The sequence below is a fragment of the Panthera tigris genome, chromosome D2 (assembly GCF_018350195.1).
Source record: "Panthera tigris isolate Pti1 chromosome D2, P.tigris_Pti1_mat1.1, whole genome shotgun sequence".
Taxonomy (NCBI): Eukaryota; Metazoa; Chordata; class Mammalia; order Carnivora; family Felidae; genus Panthera; species Panthera tigris.
In genome coordinates, this window is record NC_056670.1 from 16404825 (window position 1) to 16431438 (window position 26614).

The window sequence follows — 26614 nt, forward strand, 5'->3', positions numbered from 1 at the left end:
ATGGCTCCAGGACAGACTTCAGTTGAATGGGAGCAAAGAGGATGGCATGGGAGATGTTTATTTGGAAGATTTTATTTAGAATCCACTAATTCGAAAACAAACTCTGAGGAGTCCTCTGCGGCACACCGCACGTACTCTTCTCCACTTTTCCTTCCCTCCCATCTCCAGGCGATGACAAGGGGTCGGCGGTGGGTCTCCATTAGCCATACTGATGCCAGTCTGGTGCCTCACCTTGAGCCCCGATTCAGGCTTCAGAAACATGCCCTGGTGTGTCTGGATAATGATGGCCATTGTTACGTGGTACCGTAATGTAGCCATCCCATTTTGTACCTCTGGTAAAACGTGTCTGTAACAGTCATTTTCTCATCTTACGGAGCCCACTGTCATGGATTTCCATGGTGGGATGGTCCCAACATGACAATTAAATGAAAATAAAGAATCACACGTTTCAAAGGGACTAGAGGAAGAACTGGTCGGCGGAAAAATGACTCAGCCCAGAATCATCACGGACTACACGATACTCATCTCTCCTGTTCCCCACCTGAAAGGAAGTATGTGAGCAGGAAATATTTGGACAGGCTAACCGGAGGAGCTCCGCCTTGATAAGCCCCATCGGAAAACCATTGTATATCTCTGTTTTTAAACTTGGTTGTATTTTATCCACTTGTGTTTTAAGTTATCCGTCGGGAAACAGTCTTTGATAAAGGACATTTTGCACACACACACACAATTTAGACTGTAAATATGACCAATTTTAAAGTACATATTGCTGAAGGTCCAAGGGGAAAATACACAGGAGGCATACAGTCCAAGAAATACAGGACGTTAATGAGAAAATTATCAGTTGCAGGTGTGATAGTCAACAAAAGCCCTTTTTAACAGAAAGTAAAAAATAACTCTTTTGACTAGAGGACAGATACAGTAGGAATAGATGCCCCTCTGTCCCCTTCTGATCGCTGCTGTCACAGGATATTGAAATGTAATTTTCTGATTGCTCCAGAATCAGAAGCTAGAGCTAAAACGCAGGCCCAAACGCTCTCCATTCTAAACTGCTCTAACAGCGGGGTACAGTGCCCCACGCCAGGCACTGCACAAGCAATACTACCACAGCCAACCACCACTCAACACACACACCCGCTGGCCATGTAGGAAATGGAGCTTTCATGAGACATGCTTCTTCTCCTTCTCCTTTCCACAGCCCCACGGCAGGGGGGGGGGGCGGGTGAGGAGGGAAGAAACGCTCCCACTCAATCCAAACAAAGACAAGAACATCCACCAGACCCACTCACAAAGACCGGGGGTGCCCTGTAAGCAGGAACACCTGATTCTCCGACATGGACATCTGTCTAAGTTGGGGTTCTCTTAACAAAAAGTCTGAGACAAGGATCTGAGTTTGGGCTATTTTCTGGAGAAGTGATTCCCAAGAAACTAAGAGTGAGGAAGCGAGAAGCAGGATAAGTCAACCAACGGTATGTTACTGAGCTGATCACCACAGGGACAACTGGGGCCCAATCCTACCAGGAACCACCTGGAAAAACGTGTGGAATGTGCTTCAGAACTGTCGCCCCAGAGGCTGGGGAGGGTGGCCCACCTATCCACCAACTCCCACCCCAGTGCTTGACAGCTGCCCTCAGGGGCATTCATTACCCACTCCCCGTCCTCACAAGCTTCAGAGCACGTCGTGTGGCACACAAACCTGTTGGAAGCCGCAGGTGGAGAGAACTGTCCAGAGCTGGAACAGAAATCGGTGGGAGGCCAAGAGATCGAGACACAGGACATCAAATGTCTGCAGCAATGTGTGCTCTCACACAACTGACTTTCTGATGTATCACTACCCCCTCAAGCAGGGATAAAGAAGTTGGAGGGGCGCCTGCGTGGCTTAGTTAAGCGTCCGACTCTCGGTTTTGGCTCAGGTCACGAGCTCATGGCTGGTGAGTTCGAGCCCCACGCTGGGCTCTGAGCGGACAGTGCGGAGCCTGCTTGGGATCCTCTCTCTCCCTCTCTCTCTGCCCCTCCCCCTCTCACTCTCTCTGTCTCTCTCAAAATAAACAAATAAACTTAAAAAGAAGAAGAAATTGGAGAGCCACGGCAAGGCAGAGAGGTCTGCAACGGGACAGCCTGAATGCCTACCGTTCGGTGTAGCAAAGATAGGTGAACTTCCCGTGAATCGAGTAGACGTCACAAACATTATCCTCCCCAAAAGTGTGCCCGTTGGGCAAGGGGACCCACAGAAAGAGGCTGAGTAATATGTGAAAAGGGGTGGTTGCCCAGGTGGGCTGGGAAAGGTTGAATTCACATCAGGGTCTGGGCATGGGGCGGGGGGGGGGGGGGGGGGGGGGGGGGGGCCTGTGGTGTCCTCTGGAGAACCCACGTGTGGGTGCCCCTGGACAGTGAGCGTGCCAACGCCTGCACACGGGGTGTTCCAGTCTGTTAGCCAGGGAGGCAGCGATGACCAACAAGGAGAGGGTTACAGACAATGGACAGGGAGAGATTCGAAATGGATATGGGAGATTAAAGTTTCAAACTGGACCCGGGGGGGCTGAACATCAGTAACTGAAAATGAGCCAGACGTCCGTGGTACCTGCCCAGGCTATCGTGGGCAATGGGAAGATGTATCCAGCAGAACACGACAGAGACCGGAGAACAGGAGGACCATGGTGTGTTTGTACCTCCCCTGAACAGAGATGCCACAGTGAACCGGTTATCTTACTAAGCAAAGCGGGACCAAAAACAGGGCAGGCTCCCAACCACGTGAGTGCCGGTACCTGCCACTGGTGGAGTCAGGTTAATCCGCGAAGGGACGGTGAAGCTGCCTGGGCTGTGGAAGGAACCTGAACGAATGGAGTGTGATTCGGCAGGGTATTCTACTCGAGACCCAGAGAATTCAACAGTGGTTTTTAAAAAGCTGAATGGACCAGTGGCGCCCGTTGTATGGCTCAATATGGATTGTGTGGCTCAATCCGTTGAGAGTCCGGCTTCAGCTCAGGTCATGACCTCACGGTTCTTGAGTTCGAGCCCCGCGTCGGTCTCTGTGCTGGCAGCTCAGACTGGAGCCCGCTTCGGATTCTGTGTCTCCCTCTCTCTCTCTGCCTCTCCCCCACTCACGTTTTGTCTCTGTCTCTCAAAAATGAATAAACCTTAAACAAAAATTTTTTTAAATAAATAAACACTGAAAGAAAAATTTTGAAGTGGAATGGACCAGATTATTAACAACAAAGTGACAGTAAAAATAAAAAATGAAATACAGTGACTGATGTACTTGGGTGTTTACATTTCCTTCAATTTTTTTTTTTTTTTGTATTTTACAGAGTGTATTCAGAGTTCTTTTCTTTTATTATACTTAAGGACGAGAAAAATGTTCTAGATATTTCAGGCAGAATAGTAATTTACAGGAATAAATTTACATACACATTGGGTCAAGTGTCCAAATCTTAGTGAAAAATGACAAAGGATTTGCCATTTGCTCATATCACAAAACCATTGCAGTACTCAGTGGCTGCTTTGGAAACCTAACTGAAGAGTTGAATAAAAATTTTGCAATGCCTGTTCCTGGTACATTCTGTTCATAAATCATTGTCTAAAAACTCAAGGGTCACATGATAGAAAAGGGGGTAACCCCCTATTAAAAGCCTCATTGTGAAGATGAAATGTTAATGTCAATTTTCGTCTTCAGAAGATGAACACAGGGGAAGGGGAAAAAAGAGAGGGGAAAAAAAACTGTTAGAGACCCTTAACTATAGAGAACAAACTGAGGGTTGATGGAGGGGAGGTGGGCAGGGGAATGGGCTAAATGGGTGATGAGTATTAAGGAAGGCACCTGTGTTGAGCACTGGGTGTTATATACATTTCCTTCAATCTTATTCTAAAGCAAATTTACTTAACCTGAGATGCAAAGACCCCTCCTCCCCTGCAGAGTGAATGGCTAAGCCTCAGAAGATCTGTGAGCCTGTGGAAACTGCAGGCAATCAATCGTTTGCGTGGTTGTACATATGTGGTTTGGTGATGATGGAAGGAGCCTCTAGCTCTCATCAGATTCTCAAAGAAATACTCGATCCCCAAAAGGGTAGGCGTCACTTATTTGTGCCGTTCATCAGTACTGAAAATTTCCCATGTCAATGCAACTATTTCGTTTCTACAGGAAAAGTACAGTTCATCAAAAAGTATTCCGTTTCCTTCTTGACTCAGAGAAAGCCCCCCGCCTGTAAGAAATATTTCTGTCCCGGCTCCATCCTGACTCCAAGGCTGTGTGAGCTCCAGCCCTGCACCGTGGCCTCCTGGTGGCCGCCGTGAGAACTGCAGCCACAGTCCCTGGTTTAGGGGAAACCCGTTGAGTCCAGACACCCCTGTGGGTGATATAGATTACAGGGCTAGATGGGCAGCTGGTCCACTGAAAGACAATTTCCCAAAAATTATTAATAACTATGTAATTCTAGTAATATGCATTAGAAAAATTTAAGAAGTTGATTTTGAGTAATTATGTTCTAATTGTGTTAATAATAGGACAGGTGGATTTGGCAAAAGAAAAACCACAATAGTACGTACATAACTGAAGTTTGGAAAATAGTGATCTAATTCAATCCTCTCGTTTTCTGGTGAGGAAGTGAAGTGTGAAGAAGTTAGGAAACAATGCCAGGTTAGCAGAAGACACGGGATCAGAACTCAGGTTTCCTGACCTATAATCCAGGGTTCTCTACGATTCTATAAAAGTTCTTCCGACTGGAGGTGTCGGAACAAAGGCTGAAGGAGCATGTTCTCTAGGGCAACTGAACCACATTAGGGTGAAAGTTCTCTCTCTTTCTCTTTCAATAAATATTCACATATATCTTTGTGAACCCCTACATAGATACATCCACATATGATCACATTCACTCATTCAGTGAACATTTACGGAATACCTATTTGGGGTCAGCCACTGCTCTAGCCTCCAGGGATAGAAAGATAAATATAACACAGTCTTGTCCGCAAGGAGCTCACAGCCTGAAGAGTAGACAGATACTCAAGGAAACAGATTTATTTACTTAAGACCCATGACAGGGGTGAAGTAATTCAAGGTAATTCAAGGGGAAACGGTGTGATTTCTGGACAAGGCTTCACAAGGATGGTAGCTGAGCTGAGTCTCGAACAATGAGCTCTTGAGAGGTGATAATGGTGGGGCAGGTGCAAGATCATAGAATTCAGAAACATTCACAGCATTTAGGTAACTTCTAATACTTCAGTAGGTGTGGACTGTAGGTGTTGGTGATGGCTAGTTATATTCTGGGCTCCTGATGGTGAAGAGCTAGATTGGAAAAGCACTGAATGCCATGCTAAGGAAGCAGCCCAGATTTTATCCTGAAAACACTGAGGGCGACTGGGCGTCACATGATATTCCCATCTGTGGCACTGTGGAGAGTGAGTGAGAGGGAATAATGTTGGAGTCAGAAACACCAGCAAGGAAACCATGGCAATAATCCAGACTAGAAACTCTAAAGCACAACCAAGGCAGTTTGACATGAATGAGCAAAGTGGGTGGTGAGCTGAGGTTAGACAGTGGAGTCAACCATGAAATTGGAAGTGAGGAAAAAGGAGGAGCCAAGTATGTCTCAGAGTTCTTCCTTGGGTAACTGGGTAGATGACTGAGTCAGTAACTGAGAGTGGGGATGTCGGAGAAGGGGCCGATGGGGGAGAAGAATAGCGAATCTAATAAACAGATAGTTTTAAGATGAATTTCCTAAAGGCAAGGATAAAAAGATACTAAACTTTTTAGGATAAAATAAACAGACAGAAAACTTAGTAAAGGTCAGTGAGATGTTCAATAAAGGCCAAATGGTAGGTTGCAACTCTGGAGAGGGATCAGGGCTAAGGATATAAATTAGAGGAAAATTAGTATGTTAAGGGTACCCAAAACACAGGGGTATTTGAGGTCACCCAGAAGGAGAATATATAAAGTGAGAAGACAGGATAGGCTAGAGCAGAAGACAGAGGAACATCAGTATTAAGGAAATGGGGAGAGAAACTGGAGTTCTCAAGAGGCTGAGAAGAATGGCCAGCTGGGTAGCAAGAGGACCAGGAAAAGGGTGAATCGTGATAGTCTAGGGGAGAGAGAGTTTAAGAATGAATTTGATTGATGAAATGTTACAGACCTCATGGTGATACAGAGCAGAATAAGAGTGGAAAATGCCTTTTGGGTTTAACAGAAAATCATTGCTGACTGCTGCAGTGATAGAGACAGAAATCAGATCAGAGATAAAAATCAGGTCAGATATCAGACCATGGAGGTCAGGTCCCATTCACTCCAAAAGTGAACATGAACTAAAAGCACAGCGTGCAGGTAACCCCTGGGCGGGGAAGGACAGAGGATAACAGCAAAGCAAGCCAACAGTTTCTACTGGCTCAATAAGTGGTTAATAAAGGCCTCCACTTTTATGAGGAGAATATTAAGTTGGACCCTATGAAACTGCCATATTTATAAGTCACAGTCAGATGTAAGGAATGTCAGATGTTGCCACCCAACTGAGTGAGAATGGGTGATACCGACTGTATCGTCGTTCCTCACGTTCTGCGAGAAACTCCACCAAGATCAGCGCATCGCTCTCCACTCAAATCACATGGAGGCTAAAGAGACAATAATGGACAAGCCTTGGCCAGACTTAGGCAGCTCAGCGAGCTAGTTCCAAGCCAAGACTCGCAGCAGGCAGCCAGCACCGTGCCCGGGCTCAGCACCCACCTGCTGGGGGGTCTGCACAAGCTCCTTAACCTCTCCTGGACTTTGTATAAATATAAAGACAGATGATGACGATGATGATGACATCAATCTCCATAGCGATGCAGTTAATAAAATAGTTCTACCTCCTAGAATTGTCTAGAGGACTAAATATGAACTACTTCCCATCCACTGAAGGAAGAGTAGACAAGCAAAATGTGGCACATCCACGCCACGAACTACTACTCAGCCTTACAGAGGAAGGAAATCCTGATACATGACACAACATGGATGAACCCTGAGGACATTCTGCTGAGTGAAATGAGGTTCCGAGGGGAGTCAAATTCAGAGCCAGAAGCTGCGGCCAGAATGGGGAGGGGGGAGTCCGTGCTTAACAAGGACACAGTCTCAGTTTAGGAAGATGGAAAGAGTTCTAAAGATGGCTGGCGGTGATGGTAACACAACAATGTGGATGCACTTTACGTCTCTGAGCGGTACACTTAAAAATGGTTGAAATGGCAAATTTCATGTCACATACACTTTATCGCAATAAAAATGGAAAAAAAGTAGTGAATTCCTAAATCACTCAGTCACTGTTACGCAAATGTTGTTAAATAAATAGAAACACAATACATTGACAGGTGTCGCATGACCCAAGACCAGAAATGACCCCAAAGCACAGAAGAAAGAAAGAATTCAGTAGAAAGTCAAGTTGGGAAGGACCCCACATGAGTGAGAAAGGGAGGGGAAATGAGGCGATACCTCAGTGTCGATGAAAAACTGCATCGATAAAGGAGGTGGAATCCACCTGCTCTTTAAGAAGCCCAGTGAAAGTTCACTCAACAAATATTTACAAGGAAGCACCTCCCAGGTGCCAGGCACTCTGGCACATGCTACCAGCAAAATTGTAGGGCAAGAACATGAGAAAATGATTGGCATAGCTGTCAAGACAGGCTGTAGGGAGACACCAAGACAGATGAAACGTACAATGGCACGTACACTTCATAGGAATGAGCCAGACCATCTTGTGATTGCCGGGGCCACCCGGCAGTCGGAAATACAGTGTGGTTGCTGAGGCCATGTTTACCACTAAGGAGAAGCCGGCCTGAGCTGTGATTAGGCTGACAGCACCCATCACAAACCTGTTCCCTCGCAAGCCCTTCCCCAGAAGAGAGGCAACAAGCAGGTAGAGGAGAGCAGTGGTTCTCAGACTTTTCAGACATGCCAGCGCCTGGGACCCACCCCCAGAGAGCCTGACGCAGTCCGTCTGGGTGGAAGCTGGGCATTTCAAGTCTCCAGGTGATTCAAACACCCAGCCGGGATTGAGAGCCCCTGCATCACAAAGAGCGATTGCTCCCTGTATAGCAGGGATCCCAGGGGCCCCTCGGGTAGCAGAAACAGCAGAGGTTGATTGGCAGCTGGAAGTCGCCGTCAGGAGGATGTGTTTTCCCGTTCAGTCAGAGACGACCACCTGTGGATCTCACAGGCTTGACCAAGGGGCTCCTGACAAGAGGAAACCCATCCCTCCTTCTGAGAAGGCTGGCTTCCCAGGGGAAGCTTGGGAGACCCTACCAAGGGTCTCTCCCCGTCACTCAGCAGAAGCGGCTTCTTAGGGGAGTGTGATCCACACCGGTCACTCCCTCTGGAAGGAACCACCCCCATCTGCCCAGCCAACAAAAGGGTGCTTCCCAGGAAAAAGCAGCTGAGGGTCTCCCTAGGTATTCACCACGTGGGAGCAGGAGAGGAAAGTGGGGGCGATCCAAGTACTCACAGCTGGGAGGCCCTGTGGCGCAAGGCTGCCTGGGCCTGTGCGTCCAGGTGGCCCAGGAGGCTGCAGAGGGCCGGCTGCCTCGAAGGAAGCTGGAAGTGTGGGCTGCCTTTCTCCTTCTCCAGCTCTTCCAATCTGTGTCTGAACGCCTCGGCTGACAACCCAAAACAGGAGAGAGAGGAATAAAGAACCATGAAACTCAAAATAGGTAATGCAGCGTCCCAGAGCCCCACTCCCAGCCAACGTTCAGCTTAATGATGCAACACAACCGTGTCTGGGGCCCGCAACTCCACCTCTCAGTTGGTGCTTCTGAGAATCTTCTTTTCACTGACTGCACAGCCCCCCTACTTTTTGTGCTTCCAAATATCAGAATGTACACTGTAGGTATTTATATCATGGTCATAATTATGATCATCCTATAGGAGGACACTTGATATTAACTTTTTTTAATTTTTTAATGTTTATTTATTTTTGAGACAGACAGAGACAGAGCATGAGCAGGGGAGGGGCAGAGAGAGAGGGAGACACAGGATCCAAAGCAGGTTCCAGGCTCTGAGCTGTCTGTCAGCACAGAGCCCAACATGGGGCTTGAACCCACAAACTGTGAGATCATGACCTGAGCTGAAGTCGGACGCTTAACCAACTGAGCCACCCAGGCACCCCAATATTATTTTTAAAACCATGGTTTTCACTCGGGAGAAAACCTGCTCATTTTGATGAGTTTGGGGTCTTCAATTGAAAAATGTCAGTGCCCAAGCTTGAACTTTAAGAATGTTTCCTTACAAACTGCCCATCAAGACAGAACCAATTACAATCACTAAGGTCATTGAAGCGATGTTTCAGTTCTATGTTACATATGACCATATGTCCACCTCCGTTATCAGGTAGGGGGTCCTATTACTTTTTAGTGACCTTAAGTTTCCCTAGGACAAGGTGCAGATGCAGAATCACTGTAAAATAGTTTTTCTCTAGAAAAGTAAGCTTGAGAAATTGGAATCCCCTCCAATGGGAACTTTTATAACCAAAGACCTGAAGAATTGGAAAGTCTCCCCTAAAGCCATTTTTGCAGAAATATTAAGACTGGGTTCAAAAATACCATCCATCAGGGGTGCCTGGGTGGCTTAGTCAGTTAAGCGTCCGACTCTTGGTTGCGGCTCAGGTCATGATCTGAGATCATGAGATTGAGCCCCGAGGCAGGTTTTGCACTGACAGCGTGGAGCCGACTTCGGGTCCTCTCTCTCTCTCTCTCTCTCTCTCTCTCTCTCTTTCTCTCTCTCTGCCACTCCCCCACCTGCCCACCTCCCCCAAAATAAATAAATAAGCTTTTAAAAAAATTAATCTTTAAAAATATCATCCATCAGGTCTTCCCTCCTGCTGCTCCTTGCCAGGAGCGTCGGCAGAAATTTGATGGCTTCCACCCTTGGGTAGTAGGTGGGCTCTGGGGCCACCCAGGACCCCAGGAAGCCACTTCTGGCCATGAGCGCCTACTGCTTACCCTGACGTGCAGTAGAAACATTAGCGTCTTCTGTGTGTGCCATGATGGGAAGATGTTTGGGAGGCCCAACCCTAGATCATGCTTCTTTACATATCCATGGCCCTCAGGGCATTTTCCAACTAGGCCGTTTCTAGAACACCCAGTTTTATTTATAAAACTCTTTGGACAAAACTTTTTGCCGTATACCAGCAGAGGTCAACGCTAAGCACGGTGTACCCTCGACATGACGCCTCTCTCTTCCTGCCCTACTCCCAAGGTGCACACTTGGGCAGAGGAAAAGCAGGCCTCAGGTGTTGTGGGCAGCAGACAACCTCCCCCAGCCATATACATTGGGACCAACGGCCAGGAACTTGCTAAGAGAATTTATTTGCCAAGGATTCATTCTAACAATACCAGAAAGGGTCGTTTACTTACTTCAAGACCAAGTCACAGGGAACTGACAAGGGTTCTCAGTTGGTGCCACCTTGTTCAAGGTGACAAGACACCACACCAACAACACAGAGTGGACTCTGGCCTGGCAGCTGTCTCAGGATAACAGCAAGATACACCTATTCCCTAACACCAAAAGCTTCAACCTTTCTAAAAAATGAATTTTATTTTTTTTTAATTTTTTTTGATGTTTATTTTTGATAGAGACACAGAGCACAAGCTGGAGAGGAGCAAAGAGAGAGAGAGAGACACAGGATCCAAAGCAGGCTCCAGGGTCCGAGCTGTCAGCACAGAGCCCGACGCGGGGCTCAAACTCGTCAACTGCGAGATCATGACCCGAGCCGAAGTCAGACGCTCAACTGACTGAGCCACCCAGGCGCCCTGAAATGAATTTTATTTTAGTTAATTTTAAAATTTTTAATTAATTTTATTACTTAGTTGTTTACTTCATTCGTGCTATATAAAATCAAAACTGCCATGAAAAGCAATAAATGCCTTACACGTGGTTTCAAATCCCATCTTCCTGCTGTCGATGTGTATAGAGGTGTGTTACACAGGGATTAGGACAAAGCCTGTGTTTGCACCTTGGCTCTGCCGTTCCTAGCTGTCCCACCTCCATTTTAAGAATGTTCCCTTACAAACTTCCCATCAAGACAGAACCAGTTACAATCACTAAAGTCACTGAAGCCATGTTCCAATTCTATGTTACAGATGACCATATATCCACCTCTGTTATTTTACTTTACCTGTCTACACATCAGCTTCCTAATCTGTGGAATTGGGGCTAATAACATGTACATCCTGAAGTTTCCTGAGAATTAACTGAGATCATCTACGCAAAGCATTTAGCATATGCCCAGCAGCCCAGCACCTAGCACGTGTCCAAAGGCTATCTTTAGTAGTGCCGTTAGGTAGTGGCCTTGGAGTGTTTGCACGGATGTTAGACCCCCAGCCTGGCCTCCCTCTGCCACCAGCTGTGTTCTAAACTGTCCCCTCCCACTGCCTGGTGAAAAGTGCTCAGAGACTGCAAACTGACCCAGCCAAATAAAACAGTAAATTCACTGCCAAAAATCACATTCGCCATGAATTTCAAAGACAAATATGAATTATCCCAGGAAATACCTGTGATTAGCTGTGCTCTGCGTTGCCCCTCACCTTCGAAACTGTGACATCTAAAGTTATATCCGCGTTACGATTAGAAAGGTGTCCCAGGACGGTCACCACTGATTCTATAGCTTATTGTCCCCAGTCTCTAAATGACCTACTCCCCGAGCTTCTCAAGTGGCTGTCGGCTACTGCGGGTTCCACCTCACAGGCTGGCATCAGCTCTGCTTGGCATTAGGGTGCATTCTGCTGGCTCCCCCAAAGTACACCCCTATTCACTAATTTGCTATTGCAGACAGAGGGAGCTCCCAGCCAGGGCAAAGGCCCTGAGGCAGTGAACAAAGGGGAGAGAGTGTTGGGGTGGACTTGGTCATCAGGGCTGCAGAGGCCACTGTAAGGACTGTCTGTTTATCTGGAGGGACGGGGAACCCCCGGAGAATTTTGAGCAGTGATATGATGTGACTGACTCTTGTTGAACAGGATAAGCTGGCTGCTCCCCTGGGAAGAGACCATACGGGGCAGAATCTCGGAAACCAGTCACATGGGTATCGAGGTTCCCTGGACAAGGCACAATGGTGCCCAGGACCTGCAAGTGAAACAGGGGTGGTGGAAGGTGCCGGGATTTGGGATATTCTCTGACAGATGGGATGTTGGGAATGGAGGAAGACAGTGACCCCAGTATTTGTGGCCCAAACCACCAGGACAAGGTTACTGTGAGCTGAGCCGGGGTCATCTGCCGTTCCCTCTGTCAGAAACACCCTTCCCCACAGCGGCCCAGGCAAGCCATCCTCCCCCTCTAGACCCCCGGCCCCTCAAGTGGGTTCCCCAGGCTCTATGCCCCCTCAGCACACCCAGGCTTCTGCCCACACAAGGGCCTCACACTTGTCTCCACTTATTCAAGACCTCCTGTGTCCGTGAGAGAGGGACCGTGTCACCATGCTTGTCACTGTTTAAAGACCCACACGGGGAGGCTGCCTGGCTCAGAGTGAGCACAGAAGTGTCCTGCTACACTCAAGTTAGGTTCCCTCATGGGGTTTCTTGCTTGGTAAGTTTTCTTAAGCCACTTTATATCGTTTTCATTAGCAAGTAAATGAACATAAAAACATGAAACTCTTCAAGTCTAAAAGGAAAGCCACCGACTACCTTGCAAGATTTTACTCTTTCTGCCACAGGCCCTCACGGGGCCGCTGCCAGCCGGGCCCAGGCTTTGGGCTCCTGGACTTGTCACCACCCCAGGCTTCCACACCTCGGGGCTGTCCACGTCACTCAGGCCCGCTTCCCCATTTCCAGGCAGGCCACATCTCCCTCACTTCCACGGGATGAGTCACCTCTCTGCCTAAAAACCCATGTTCCTCCAGTGTTCCTGCACATGCTCAGCAGACCGCCCTTCCCAGCGCTCAGATGTGCACAAGCCAACGAATGAGTGACCAGACCAAGGAATGCAGAGACATCAGCTACGTCCCCGCACCGTGCCAAACACATTCATACGCACATCAGAGAATGTTCTTGGAATCCTGGAGGACTCCGCCCGGCCTCCAGAACAAAGGCCCGACGTCTGTGGCACCAGCAAGGGCATCAGCAGGTTTGATCAGCCTCGCTCTCTTCTCCCACACCGACACTCTGCTCCTTGAGTGACGCGGTAAGGACACGGGCTCACAGCACTAAGAATCAGGGCACCTGAATTCTATCACCGGCTTCAGCAGCGAGCATGCTTTTTTGACAAATCACTTCCTCCGTTCACGTCTCAGAGCCTCATCCACCAGGTGGGAATAACATCTCCACAAGGTGTTTAATGAAATCATGGGCGTCATCCAACAGCAAAGAGGTATATTGGACACCACCCTGTCTTCGTCAGCTCAGCACCGCAGGCGGGGCGGCTGAACCAACAAACATTTATTTCTCACAGTCCGGGGATTAGAAGTCTGAGATCACAGCACCAGTACAGCCCGGTTCTGGGGAGAGCCCGCCATGAGGTGGCAGATGGCCAGCTTCCTCCTATGTCCTCACGTGACCAATAGAGAGTACGCTGGTCTCTTCTCATAAGGGCACTAATCCCACTCTTGGGAACTCCACCCTCATGACCTAATCACGTGCCAAAGGCCCCACCTCCTAACACCATCCCAGTAGGATTCAGTCTCAACACGTGGATTTGGAGGGACACAAACATTCAGCCCGTGAATGGAGAACTCCCGTGAAGGAAGAACCTTCAGCCAGAAGAAAAATAGTTCCTCTGGGAGAAAGGAGGGTTCAGAAATGTTTGAAAATAGCATCTTTCACCTCATAAATGCCATGCTTATTATTTCATGTATTCACTCAGTTAACAAATACTTCCGATAACTCAGTGTTGCTAGGCTGTAGGGGCTAAAAAGATGAACAAGACAATTCCTTGGTTCTTAAGGAACTCAGTGACTGGGGACAGGGGTCAAAATTACAAATAGTTTCTTATCTTCCTGTGCAGAAAAGGTGGCCAGCAACCTGCCCCACTGGTTTAGGGGGGCCATAAAGGAACGCAAGGGTGGTGTTCCCACCAGCACCAAGGGTACAGGGGGCCAAGGGGCCTCCGGAAGCCACACAGAGGCAGGCAGTGGCATGGAGGTGGTGTGCCCAGTAGCACCTGTGAATGAGGGACGTGAGGGGAGAGGGAGAGCAGGTGGAAGAGACAGCCAGAAGGCTAGGAGATAGGATACACTGAGAAATAAATAAAGTAATGGCACAAGTAAGTAAATATATGGAGGACAGAGAGAGCCAGGTTCCTTAGTATTTGGAGCATATACTTACAATTATGTAAAGGGGTAAGGGTAGAAAGCACTTAGGCATGTTGCATTGAAATTTGGAAGTACTAGTGTGATCTGATGGTTTTTAATATCGATACACATAGAGATGGAAAGAGTTACAGATGTGTGTATTTGCAGTTACGTATATTTTCTGCCTTTACCCACCAAGAAAGCCTAGAAGCAACGATAACCCCAGGAGCAACGAGTAAACCAAGCACACAGATCCTGATTTCCAAACACCATCCTCTGTGAAAGGAATCAGAGCCCTTTGGAGAAATGGTTGATTATAGGCCTGAGGCAGGGCCAGAATCTGAATACCTTGTTGCAGCAAAAAATTAGGACGTGCTCAAGGACTGATGGAGACATGTCCATAGAATACAAGAGTCGATAAATTACAAGGAGCTCCCATAGGCCAAATCGGGTGTCATTTGAGAATCAAATAAATAATACTATCAATGAAGTACAATCCATTGAATAGAATAGGAACCCATACATCCATGCTAACAGAATGCCAACTAATAAAAAGGAACAGAGGGAGGTGGTGGGGGTGGGCTAGATGGGTGGTGGGCATTAAGGAGGGCACATGTGTTGAACACTGGATGTTATATATGAGTGATGAATAACTAAATTCTACTCCTGAAACCAATATTACACTGTATGTTAACTAACTAGATTTTTTTTTAATTTTTAAACATTTTCATTTATTTTTCAGAGACAGAGAGAGAGTGTGAGCGAGTGAGGGACAGAGAGAGAGGAAGACACAGAATCTGAAGCAGGCTCCAGGCTCTGCACTGTCAGCCCAGAGCCCGATGTGGGGCTCGAACCCACCAACCATGAGATCATGACCTGAGCCAAAGTTGGATCGTTAACCAACTGAGCCATCGAGGTGCCCCATCACTAACTAAATAAATAAATTTTTGGAAAAAAAAAAAAAAAAGGAATGGAGGTTTGGTAAGGTGCAGGGTACCAGTGTATTCTTAAAATATCTCCCCACAATATACTAATAAGTGTCCAAAGGACAAATGGTAACTTTGTGGTGGAAAGACTTAGAAACCACCAGCACATCACAGCTGCCCTCGGCAGTGGTGATGACGGGGTCCACCTTGTGTGACACCTGATGAGAGACACCAAGAAGTACACAGTTTCATTTCCACAGTATTCCTGTCAAGGTCCTCATGACCTGAATCTAGTCATGTGGAAACATCAGTGGAGGGGCGCCTGGGTGGCTCAGTAGGTTAAGCATCCGACTTCGGCCCAGGTCATGATCTCGCAGTCCGTGAGTTCGAGCCCCGCGTCGGGCTCTGTGCTGACAGCTCAGAGCCTGGAGCCTGCTTCAGATTCTGTGTCTCCCTCTCTCTCTGACCCTCCCCTGTTCATGCTCTGTCTCTCTCTGTCTCAAAAATAAATAAACGATAAAAAAAAAAAAATAAAAAAAAAAAAAGAAGTATCAGTGGACCCAGATTGAAGGTCATCTGACAAAATGTAAGGTCTGCACCCCTTAGAACTTCCAAGGATGTAAAAGACTGAGTATTGCAGAATTGTTCCAAATGAGAGACTGAAGAGACACAACTGCATGCAGTGCATGAACCTTTCCTGAATCAGAAGAGGAAGGAACAATGGTGGCCTTGTTGGTGAAATGCACATGGGGTCTGTAGACAGGATAGGAGGAATGTATCAGTGTTGATTTCTTGTCCTGGAGCATTGCCACTTGCTGGCCTATAATTGTCCTTGTTTGGGGAAATAGCGAAGGGGGTACGTAGGGCTGAAAGGGCATCATGTCTGCAGCTCACTCCCTGTGGCCAGAAAAAGGATAGTGATGATGCATACGTGCACCAGTTGGAGAATCAGAGTGAGGGAGATTTGCGAGTTCTTTGTACTATACTTACAACTTTTCTGTGAGTGGAAAATTATTATTTTTGAAATTTGTATTTTATTTTATTTTTTAGGGGTGGGGGGCAAAGAGAGACACAGAGAGAGAGAGAATTCCAAGCAGGCTCCACACCCAGCATGAAGCCTGACCCAGGGCTCGATTCCACAACACCAGGACCATGACCTGAGCAGAAATCAAGAGTTAGACACTCAACACACTGAGCCATCCAGGTGCCTCTCAAACTTGTATTTTCATATTTTTTAAAATATTCATTTTTAAATTATTATTTAAAAAAATAGATAACCACAGCACTTTTAAATGCTGTATTTGTGACTATTATGTCCATTTATTCATATGAATCCTGCTATGTGTTTAAGAAAATCTCTCCTATCAGGGCACCTAGGTGCAGTTGGTTAAGTGTCCGACTTCGGCTCAGGTCACGATCTCACAGCTTGTGAGTTCGAGCCCTGCTTTGGGCTCTGTACTGACAGCTCAGAGCCTGGAGCCTGCTTCAGATTCTGTGTCTCCCTCTCTCCCTGCCCCTCCTCCACTCATGCTCTGTCTCTCTCCTTCAAAAATAAAAAAACGTTAAAAAGAAAAAAGAAAATCTCTCCTATCATTCTATTTGGCCCAGTGGTTGAGGAATAATAACTCACTTTCTCCATCTTTTCTTCCTTTAAAACTTCTGCAAGCTTTCTGTAGACATTGTTAATCTGATTTCAGTTTGAAGCTCAAGATTTAAAGCCAGAATTGTAAAGAGTGATGCACACAGCAGGTGCTGAATAAATGTGGTCCACTGACCATCTGAGTGACAGGACAGCAATAATATTAGAAATTTTGGTTGCATTTTGTAAATATAGCTGAATGGTAAAAAAAAAAAAAAAAAAACTCAAAGTTAACTACAGAAGACATTATCAAGGGTTAAGCAAAATGATACATTGAATAATAATATGTTTTAATTGATACAATATATTCAATTTATGGATCTAACATGTTTTACTTGTAGGACCTCCAGAATAAAAAATGCTAAGCATCATCCCATTCCATTTTGGGCCAAGTAAATGCGTTTTTTGATGCCACTACAACATATTTATTAATGTTTAATTGAGGGTCAGGGCTCATCTGTATTCCTTAGCACATCAGTACTAAGTGCCTGCTACTTTGGGGCTATAATTCGGGAACAGAATGAAAGAAAAGTACTTTCTACATCTATGAATAAATAAGCAAATAAGCATTTACAGAGCAGCAAGAAATCTTCACACATAAAGACATTCTGCTAAACAGATTCAATTTCTGCTGCCTCGCTCTGTCTATGGGATGACAGAAAATATGGAATAAGCCGTATTCTTGGCTGTACAGCCATTCTAGATTCTGAGGAGGCTCTTTAAAGCTAAGAAGCAATCAGTGTCTTCATAAGTCATTTTTCCTTGGTTTTTACATAATGGCCAAGACACGCTATTCATCGCGAGCTGAATATTCTAATATGTCCACATTACCATACACATCATGTGTAGATGGCCAGTTTACAAAGAACTGCACTGTAATAAAACGTATTTCAGAATAACCTGAGCACAACTGAGCCACTCTTTGACATTTCAAATGCTGGACTTTGTCAGATTCATTATCATAAAAACCGACCGCTATCGGGGCACCGAAGACGTCATTCCGGAGCATCCAAGGCGGCTGCACTATGTATACACTGTTTCCAAGCTTTGCAACAACGTGTAGAGCAGGAATACACACGCAGACCCAAAGTTGCAGAGATAAAATAACGTGCCCAGGACCTCAGAATGAGTTAGCAGCAAAGCCAGAATGTGAACACTGATCTTTTCCATACTTTTTCCATAAAAACTCCGGGCTTTTCCTGTTATGCTTCCCGGGAGCCATCCCTGAAGCAGTACCTGCTCCCAGACTTTCCCTAGTCACACAGGGACCTTGTCTGTCTACTCGTTTGTCTGGGTCCCCGGAGACTGTGGGACCCACAGAGCAGGCCCTGAGCCTCATCCCTCTCTGCCATGCCAACATCTCGTTCAGTGCTAGGCACACAACAGGGCTGGGTGAAAGCTGAGTAAATAAACGAATGACTGTTTGTACTTGGATGAGGAAGAGTGGAGACACTGAACAGCAGCAACCCCCTTACGACCCCTGCCATTACACCAAGCGCCGAACATTTTACCCTCGCGATGATGTCATGAGGCAGACAGGGCTGTTCCCTCTTTGCAGATCAAAAGACTGAGGCTCATGGGAAGTTGACAAACTTCTCCTAGATCAGTCACATGGCTACGTAGATTCAGAAATAAAGCCAGTATCTGCTGCTCCGAAACCTGTGTTCTGAACTGCTGTGTTCTACCGGCCAGATCACATCCCCCAGCGACCACAACCCCCTGAAACACACACCTGAATGCATCACACAGGTACAAACTCTTCCAGCAACTCGCTTGCCATTTGTCCCCTCCTTCTCACAGAAAGCAGTCAGTAGCCGACACAAAGTAACAAACTGGCAAAAAGCGGAAACAGCCTCAGATCCAATGTAAGGGAAATGGTTAGATAAATAAGGGCATATCCACTCAGGCATATGTGGCGAATCAAAACCCGGTTAGAAAAACTAAGGGGAAATATTTGAACATTACAAGAGAAAAGCAAGATACAAAATTATATGTAGATGTTACCTGTACTTTTATGATTGCCAGTATGTTAAGAAAGAAAGAAAGAAAGAAAGAAAGAAAGAAAGAAAGAAAGAAAGAAAGAAAGGCAGAACTAAGAGTTTTGTCAGTGAGACTGTCAGTGACTTTCTTTCAATTTCTTTTCTTACAAAATCAGCCATAAAATCTTGGGTCATTTATTATTTAGAAAAGTAGTATATTTTTAAAAATAGCCTACTGATTCCTTGTGCTACCCTTTGATTTCTGCATAAAAATAGAGATTTGGTTCCTCAGATTCTTAAGGCTAAACTGCTTAGGGTAAGCTTCGTTTCCCTGGGCCACCAATCTTTTCAGGGTACGCCAAAGAGGATTTCTAGAAATGTTATATTTTAAGCCGGCCGGCGTGAGGAAAGAAGACTGAGAAATCACTTTGGTTGTGGGATAAAAGGAAAAACAAACCTTTGGGGGAGACAAACAAATGTTGCAAGACAAGCAATACTCTGCCACGATACTTACCTGCTCAGCACTTAGCCTATCGCCTTGTTCTTCATACACATTTGTTGACTGGCCCTGAAATATTTCACTAGACAGTTTGGTTTGAAACATCTGTTCTTTCTCAGCAAGAATTTACCAAGCAAAATAAATTGTGAGGGATCAAAATAACAAAAGTAATGAAAAGTCCAGGGACTTCCCCAGGTCTTGGGTGGGTCATATGACCAGCAAGCTGTGTGTGTGTGTGTGTGTGTGTGTGTGTAGAAGAGTGTGTTTAAGGTTGTAAACAAATAATGCTTAAAGTTGCAGTATTCAGACACATCAGAAAACATACAAAATTCCTTAGAATCATGAGTTTCTGAAAGGGTGGTTGGGTATGGATCACTCTGGAATACTCTCTGCCTCAACTGCTAAAACTAAAAATATAGGACAATGTTTCTTTCATCAAATGTCAATCACCGAATGTCTTAGAGGAAAGTAACTGACCAACCAAAGTTGGCCAGTTACCTTTTATAGAGGCTTCATATTTTTAGAACTATTAAAAACCTTCCCTAAAGTATGTTTTCATTGGTGCTGTGGAAAACCAGATCACGGTATACATGTGGTCCATTTTCATGGCTCAGAATCTGGGCTGGCTGACCCTCCCTACTGGCAATTGTCAGCTGTCTGCTTCTTGGTAAGTGCCAGATAAGGCACCCACCATCCCCCAGCATTACTCCCACCGTCTCCTCCCCCCCAGCCCCCCACCGCCTCTACCAGCACCCCCACTTTCTCCACCAGCACCCCACCAACTCCTACCACCACTGCCATCACCTGCTGCTTATTAGGAGATGGGAACTGAAAGCACTTACCCAAGAAGGAGAAACATTCTTTAGATCATTTCCAAATAGTTACAATGCAGAGAACCCAAGAGAAAGGACAAGAGACGAAAAGCCACTCAACAGCACAATGAAGAAAAGCCAGAAAGGACGTAACATTAACAGTGGCCCTATCTGTGCCACGCAAATAAAGATGATTTTTTCTTTTATTTATATTTCTGAACTTTCTAAATGTTTTTACAATGATCATGTGTTGCTTTAATAACTAGCGAAAGAAAATCCACTTTTAGAAATAAAAGGCAATCATCAGCTAGTACATTCAGGCAATAGCAAGTAGGTTTCCTACATGGGGTCAACCAGCATGGACTATGAAGTCAAATACTTGAGTGTGATTTTTTTTTTTCAGCCACTTCAAACTGTGTAAACTCTGAAAGAGAAACTCTTGTTGAACATGTAATGGCAGATCCTCCCACAAGAAACTATTTTTTATGTCATGTTCATTATTTTAATTGAATTTGGATATATGATCAGTCATTACTGAAATGGGTTAATCACTTAGGCAATTACTAAGTCACTTAGCAATCTAGATGCATGGCTGATAAATGAACCAGCTCCGTACTGAATATTGAAGCTTATTAGGTATAGTCTAGTTAAGACAGAAATTAAAAAGAATAATTCTTACAGCACACTGACTGGCCAAGGAAAATTTCTGGCAAGCTAGAAAACAACTTAAAGATCCGGCCAATGATTCTCGGACCTTTTCCACATCACTTGTAACCTTGTAAAACGACACCACTGAAAATCCAAATGGTCACTGTTGAGTTTCTCCTTCAAGGGCTGCTTTATCTTTCTCCATGTATGCTAAAGAGCTTTGGGCTATTTAATAGATTGATGTGCCTCTCAGACATGAGAACATACTATTGGCCCTGAGGCTATTTTTAGAAGTCATACAAATGGAAGAATTCAAATGCCTATTCATTATTTCTCTCTCCTGGTTTTGGTTGCACTCAGTTTTCATTATTAAACTGGACGTGGCATTCAATTAGTTCCCATGAATGGACTTTTCATGAGTAATTTGCTCTGCTGGTGTTTTCATAAAAAATCAGCCGGACACATCTGTTTGTCAGTGCTCAAAAACCACAGGCTCTCTTCTGTTGTAATGGCAACCACCACAGCCTGCAGTCTTTTAAGACTTAATTGTTTTTTGTAGAAGATCTTTTAACACATTTGTCTCTAATGGAATTCAGGACATTAAGAGTTCACTGTCGAGCAACCGCTACCATCATTATTTTTAAAAAGATAATGCAAACCACATTGATGTGCATACCCTTTCTGCAACAGACAAATAGAACACACCAGTGTAATGCTCGGTGCCAAGAGGATCGTACTAAATTGATCTCTAACAACACGGCAACACGAACAGCTTAAATTCTTTGAGTGGCATAAAGGGATCTAGGTAAAACGGCATAGTCTAAAAAAAAAAAAAACAAAAAACTAAGAAGATTGAATAAATTATTTCCACTAGCCTGAGCCATTCCCATTAGGATGAAATCCAATCAGAAGGAATAAAGCATACTAGGATACTAGTTCCTTAGACCAAAGTAGAATTAAGCTGTTTTCTTTTGGCAGAAGCACCACAATGCAAATAAAACAGTGACCTTCAATTCAAAGGCGATGTTAATAGAGAGAAATCACAAAACAGCAGCCAATGATAAGAATGACTAATAAAGAGCAATGCTTTTAGCATGCTGGGAAGCTGCATACGTACCAGTTTCAAGCAACGCCTCTATAAAATAGTAAGAAGCTAAAGAAATTAGAAATCTCTGCAGGACTAGTTGTAAGAGTATCTTCCCAGAGTCCTAAGATACCGTGCAGATATTAGAAACAAAACTGGAGTTAGTGGGAACACTTTCCCAGAGCAGGAATGTAATAGTAACAGAAAGCAGACACAAGAAACACCTCAGGTCCTTTACAGAACTAACTGAATTCCCCATGTGGTTTCAGACGGCATTTAGGACTCTCGATGATTAAGCATAACTCCAAAGACAGAGCTCCAAACCCCTGAGCTACAAAAAAATTTTTTTTTAATAATAACAATAAGAGTAACAGACACTTGGTGGAAAAGTTTAACTTCTGGGCCCAGATGGGCACTCACAGAAAGTGCTATCCCACAGCAGGAAGACTGTGCCAGAGGCTTCTGAAGGCAGAAGACAATGTTGCCTTGTCGATGACTGTCTCCCCAGTACCTAATGTAGCGTGTGCTATAAAAGGCACTTAACCAGGATTTATGGAACGAGTGAGGAGTGATATATGCATGCGGCCAAAATAAATCTTGGCTTTATAATTGTTAAAACTAGAATCTTAAAGATAAACATCATAGATTGTATAAGACGTTATCCTGAAAATAAATATCTAAGTATGTATTAAAAAAATCACATAAACAAAGGAGAGGGAAGTGATGTGATTCTTCTCTCTGCATGTATGAGCCTCTGGTACAGGAAGAAAATCAACATTTTAAATTGATTTCTTTGCTTAAAGGATCTAGAGATCCAGATTTTAGTCCTGGATGCACTGGGGACAACTTTGTAACCTTGAGACTATGTAGCCTCCTTACGACTCAGTTTCCTTATCTTAGGAATGAGAATACTAGTCCAATTTCTGCCACCAAATTGTGGTGACAGTGAAAAATGCCTGTGAACAGTTGTGAAAAATACAAGTGGCAGACTTGTTGCAAAAGTGAAAGCGACTCTGACAGCACTACCTTGTGGATTCAGATTTAATTCAATTCAGACTAAATCTCTTTAAAACTCAGCAGTCGGGGGTGCCTGGGAGCCTCAGTAGGTTGAGCGTCTGACTCTTGATTTTAGCTCAGGTGGCGGCATCGAGCCCCGCACGGGGCTCCATGCTGAGCTGAACGTGGAGCCTACTTAGGATTCTCTCCCTCGCCCTCTGCCCCTCCCCATCTCGTGTGCTCTCGCTCTGTAAATATAAATAAATAAGTAAATAACTACTCAGCATGCATTTAGGGTGACCCAACCTGGAGGGCTGTCAGATTCAGAGGCGTCGATGGCCAGTCTTGCTCCGAACTTCTTTTTTCATAATGTACAATGTACAGCAGATTCCTGTCCCTCCTCCTGGCTCACCCCGAGTCCTCCACCCACACATACAGACAGCGCAGGCTACCTTTAGCTTCCCCGTACCAGTGGCTCTGAACCACCCAGAAGTCACAGAACCTTTTGAGGAATGCCATGACACACGGATACGCTAAATTCCATCATAAGTGTTAGCAACAATATCAGCGACAGACATACCTATAATATAATATAAATTTATTTATATATTTATGTATAATTTTAATTATATAAAATTACCGTGGGGGGAGGGGGGCACCTGGGTGGCTCAGTTGGTTGAGCGTCTGAACCTTGATCTCAGCTCAGGTCATGATCACGGGTCGTGGGATCGAGCCCCGAGTCAGGCTCTCCTGCTTAAGATTCTCTCTCTCTCTCTCTCTCTCTCTCTTCCCCTGCCCCTCTCCCTTCCTCATGCTCCATCTCTCTCTCTAAAATAAATAAATAAATAAATAAATATATGCATACATACATACATACATCATACATACATACATACATATTACAGTGAGAACACTGGTGTCCATGAAGAAAAGAGACAAACAAACAAAAAAACCTTTCAGACTTGGGTGTAATGAAGAGTTTCTGAGTTTCCCATGATAATCTTGTGCTATGTGCTCACCCACTTTATTATTTTGCAGGCAGCAGCAAGCAAGTGGTAACAGGCACCAATGCACTGGTGTTTTCATGAAAAGAAATTATAAGATAACATTAACTACTAAGTAGTGACTGCATTATAATGCCAACTCTACTCCTTGGTTGATTCTATTAAGGTTGAAAGTCCTCCCTTAATTAGCAATCCTGAACAGGTGCACACAAAATTCTTGCAAGGAGGGTGAGATCTCACTGTTCACCCATATCTATCAAAGGCGAGGGAAGGATAGGTCTGTGATATTTCCAGAAGGATTATGCAGTCCATCCGTTTCCGTTCTCCTGGTATTCTAAAGCCACCTCCTGAATGAGGACAAAGCAGTAGAGTGACACGACTTGTGACCACATCATGCTGGCTACTTACAGAATTATTTTGGCCTGAATGCATGTTGGAGGGATGCCATCAACCTACAGGACCTGGCCCCTGCTGGAGCCTGCTGTGGATTCAATCTCTCTCTCTCTCTCTCTCTCTCTCTCTCTCTCTCTCTCTCTCTCTCCTCTGCGCTTCCCTGGCTTGTCTCTCTCTGTCTCTCAAAAATAATTAAATATTAAAAAAAGAAAGAAAGAAATTTAACCTTTGATGGAGGTGGTGGACTGCACAAAAGCAATGCCTGTCACTTAAGCCAGGACAGAAAGAAGCTGCGTGACAAGAGAAAGTCCACAGCCAGTGCGTCCAACTTCTCAGCAACAATTCTGGAAGGGAGGGACAAGGACTGTCATCATGTTACCTGGGTTTGCAGGGCAAGCAAATTCTTGCCCAGATGTTGTACCTGCAATTAGTACGTACTGTCACTGAGGCAGGGGCGGGGGGAGATGCGTGCTTAGTTATGGTCCTCAAGGCCCCAAAAGTTGAATTCTCACGACTGACACTAATCGTAGCATATTTTTGCAGTCACTTTTGGGTGGGGTTTTTTTCCTACCAAAATCTAACTGTTCGAACACAGATGTCAAACAATAGTGTTTTTTTCATGCCATGATAGAGGCTGGGGACATTACTGGGACAGGCCTGATGGTGCCCAGCTGACTTTCCTCAAGCCCGTGGCCAGCATCCAAACAACTGGTATCCTGAAAGAGAGAGAGAGAGAGAGAGAGAGAGAGGAGATGCCACCCTATCTTAAATGGGCACATTCTTCCACCTGACTCCTCTTTTTCTTTTCATTATGTCTAAAGACGAATTAGCTGGCTCTGTGTCAGTATCTATTTGTTTTGTTTTATTTAAACCCAGGGAGTTTCATTAATAGGAGTTTTGTTCAGGATGTTGAGGTTTCCATGGTGGATCCAAAGCAATTGGTTCCAGCTGCCGAGAAGAAAATGAACACCACTAAGTGGAATGGACACAGAATAACACCCCTGACTGGGACTAACAGTGTTTGAAGCACACTGCTCTTCCTGCTGGAAAACCACCCTCACGTGAGCTCATCAGAAGCACCCGCCCCCGTGGGGATGACTGGGAGGTTCTGTTTCATAGTTAAGCGCGTTGGGCAATCCTGTCCTCACGGTTCAGGACCTGAGCAGAGGTCAATGCCGTCGTCCTCGTAGGCTATCCACGTCTAGCGTGCTGTGGTTGTGGCCACTCAAACGTCAAGCCTCCATTCAATATGAAGAAGAAACCTGGGTTTGGAAGGATTCTCTTCCTTCCTCTCAATACAGTTTCAGAGTTTCTCAGGTATCATTTTTAAGCCTTGTGGCAAACTTTTCGAGTACTTTGTCGTTGCTGTTGCTGCTGTTTTGCTTAGCAACGGAACCCTCTGGAGACGCAGTCTCACCGGGTACTAACAACCGATAAAAGCCAAGATCCTCTGAGACTGGGGATGGTGTTCCCTTCCAGCTCCCCTAAGGATCCCCGTGACCCCCCAGAACACAGTGTGACCATCAGTCCGCCGGCATTCGGAAAAAATACATAGATTCAAAGCGTCGAGGAGTTATAAACACTGCCAACCGCAAACTGCCAACTTTGTGTTATTGTCCCGAGTCCACGTGACGAAAGGGAACAGCTCGTCCTATAAGGTCTTCAAGAAAAAGAGAAGATGTGCATCTTCACCCTCTGTTTTGCTAGGGACAGACTCCGGTTTCAGACATGCGAGTGAATTGCTGATTCCACAGAAATGCATAAAATATTAATCTCAGTGAGATTTACTTACTCGGAACATGAGGCCAAATCCTCAGCTATGGTACTGAGGGCTTTATTAGATTTCTCATTTTCGGAAAGCTTTTTTTTTTTTTTTTTTTTTTGTATATTTCTTTCTGATTTTTCCTGTGTTTTTTATCTTTTTCTTTTTCTTTTTTAATGTGTAGTATGGAAAAGTCCAAAGGGCAGAAAGCATAATCCACTACTCTCCAGCCAGAGACAGGCCTAGCCAGAGTTCTTCCAACCAGGACACCTTCCATATTTAATATTTCCTTTGTTTCTCACATGAACCCAGCAAGGTGGATAGGGCAGATGTTACCGTACCCATTTAGCAGATGAAGCCAGGATCTGTCACATCACAGATCTGGCTCTGGGAAAAGTCCCAGAATGACATGCCCATTTTCTACTTGTAACGTTCATGATGGGGCTACCAGTTTTCCGTCTCCTCCAAATAAAAATGTAATCCCTCCTCTGACATCCTAAAGAGAAGTACATTACCTGTGACTGTCCATGCACTTAGTGTCAGAAGTAAGGCTACAATCCAGATCAACTGACCCTCCGCAGCCATTTCCCCCACCTGGCCTGCAAGGCTGAACTGCAACACATTCCCTCCCTGCTTCTCAAGGCCACTTC

At 45.3% G+C, this 26614-nt stretch overlaps 1 protein-coding gene across 2 annotated transcripts in view; it reads right to left on the bottom strand.

Annotated features, from left to right (window-relative positions):
• Window positions 1-26614, bottom strand: part of DISC1 (DISC1 scaffold protein) — a 355103-nt gene that overhangs the window by 250570 nt on the left and 77919 nt on the right. For both annotated transcript variants that reach the window (XM_042960019.1, XM_042960020.1), the window contains one exon: window positions 8454-8604. In XM_042960019.1, coding sequence (XP_042815953.1) covers window positions 8454-8604 — 151 coding nt within the window. The remainder of the gene's footprint in view (window positions 1-8453; window positions 8605-26614) is intronic.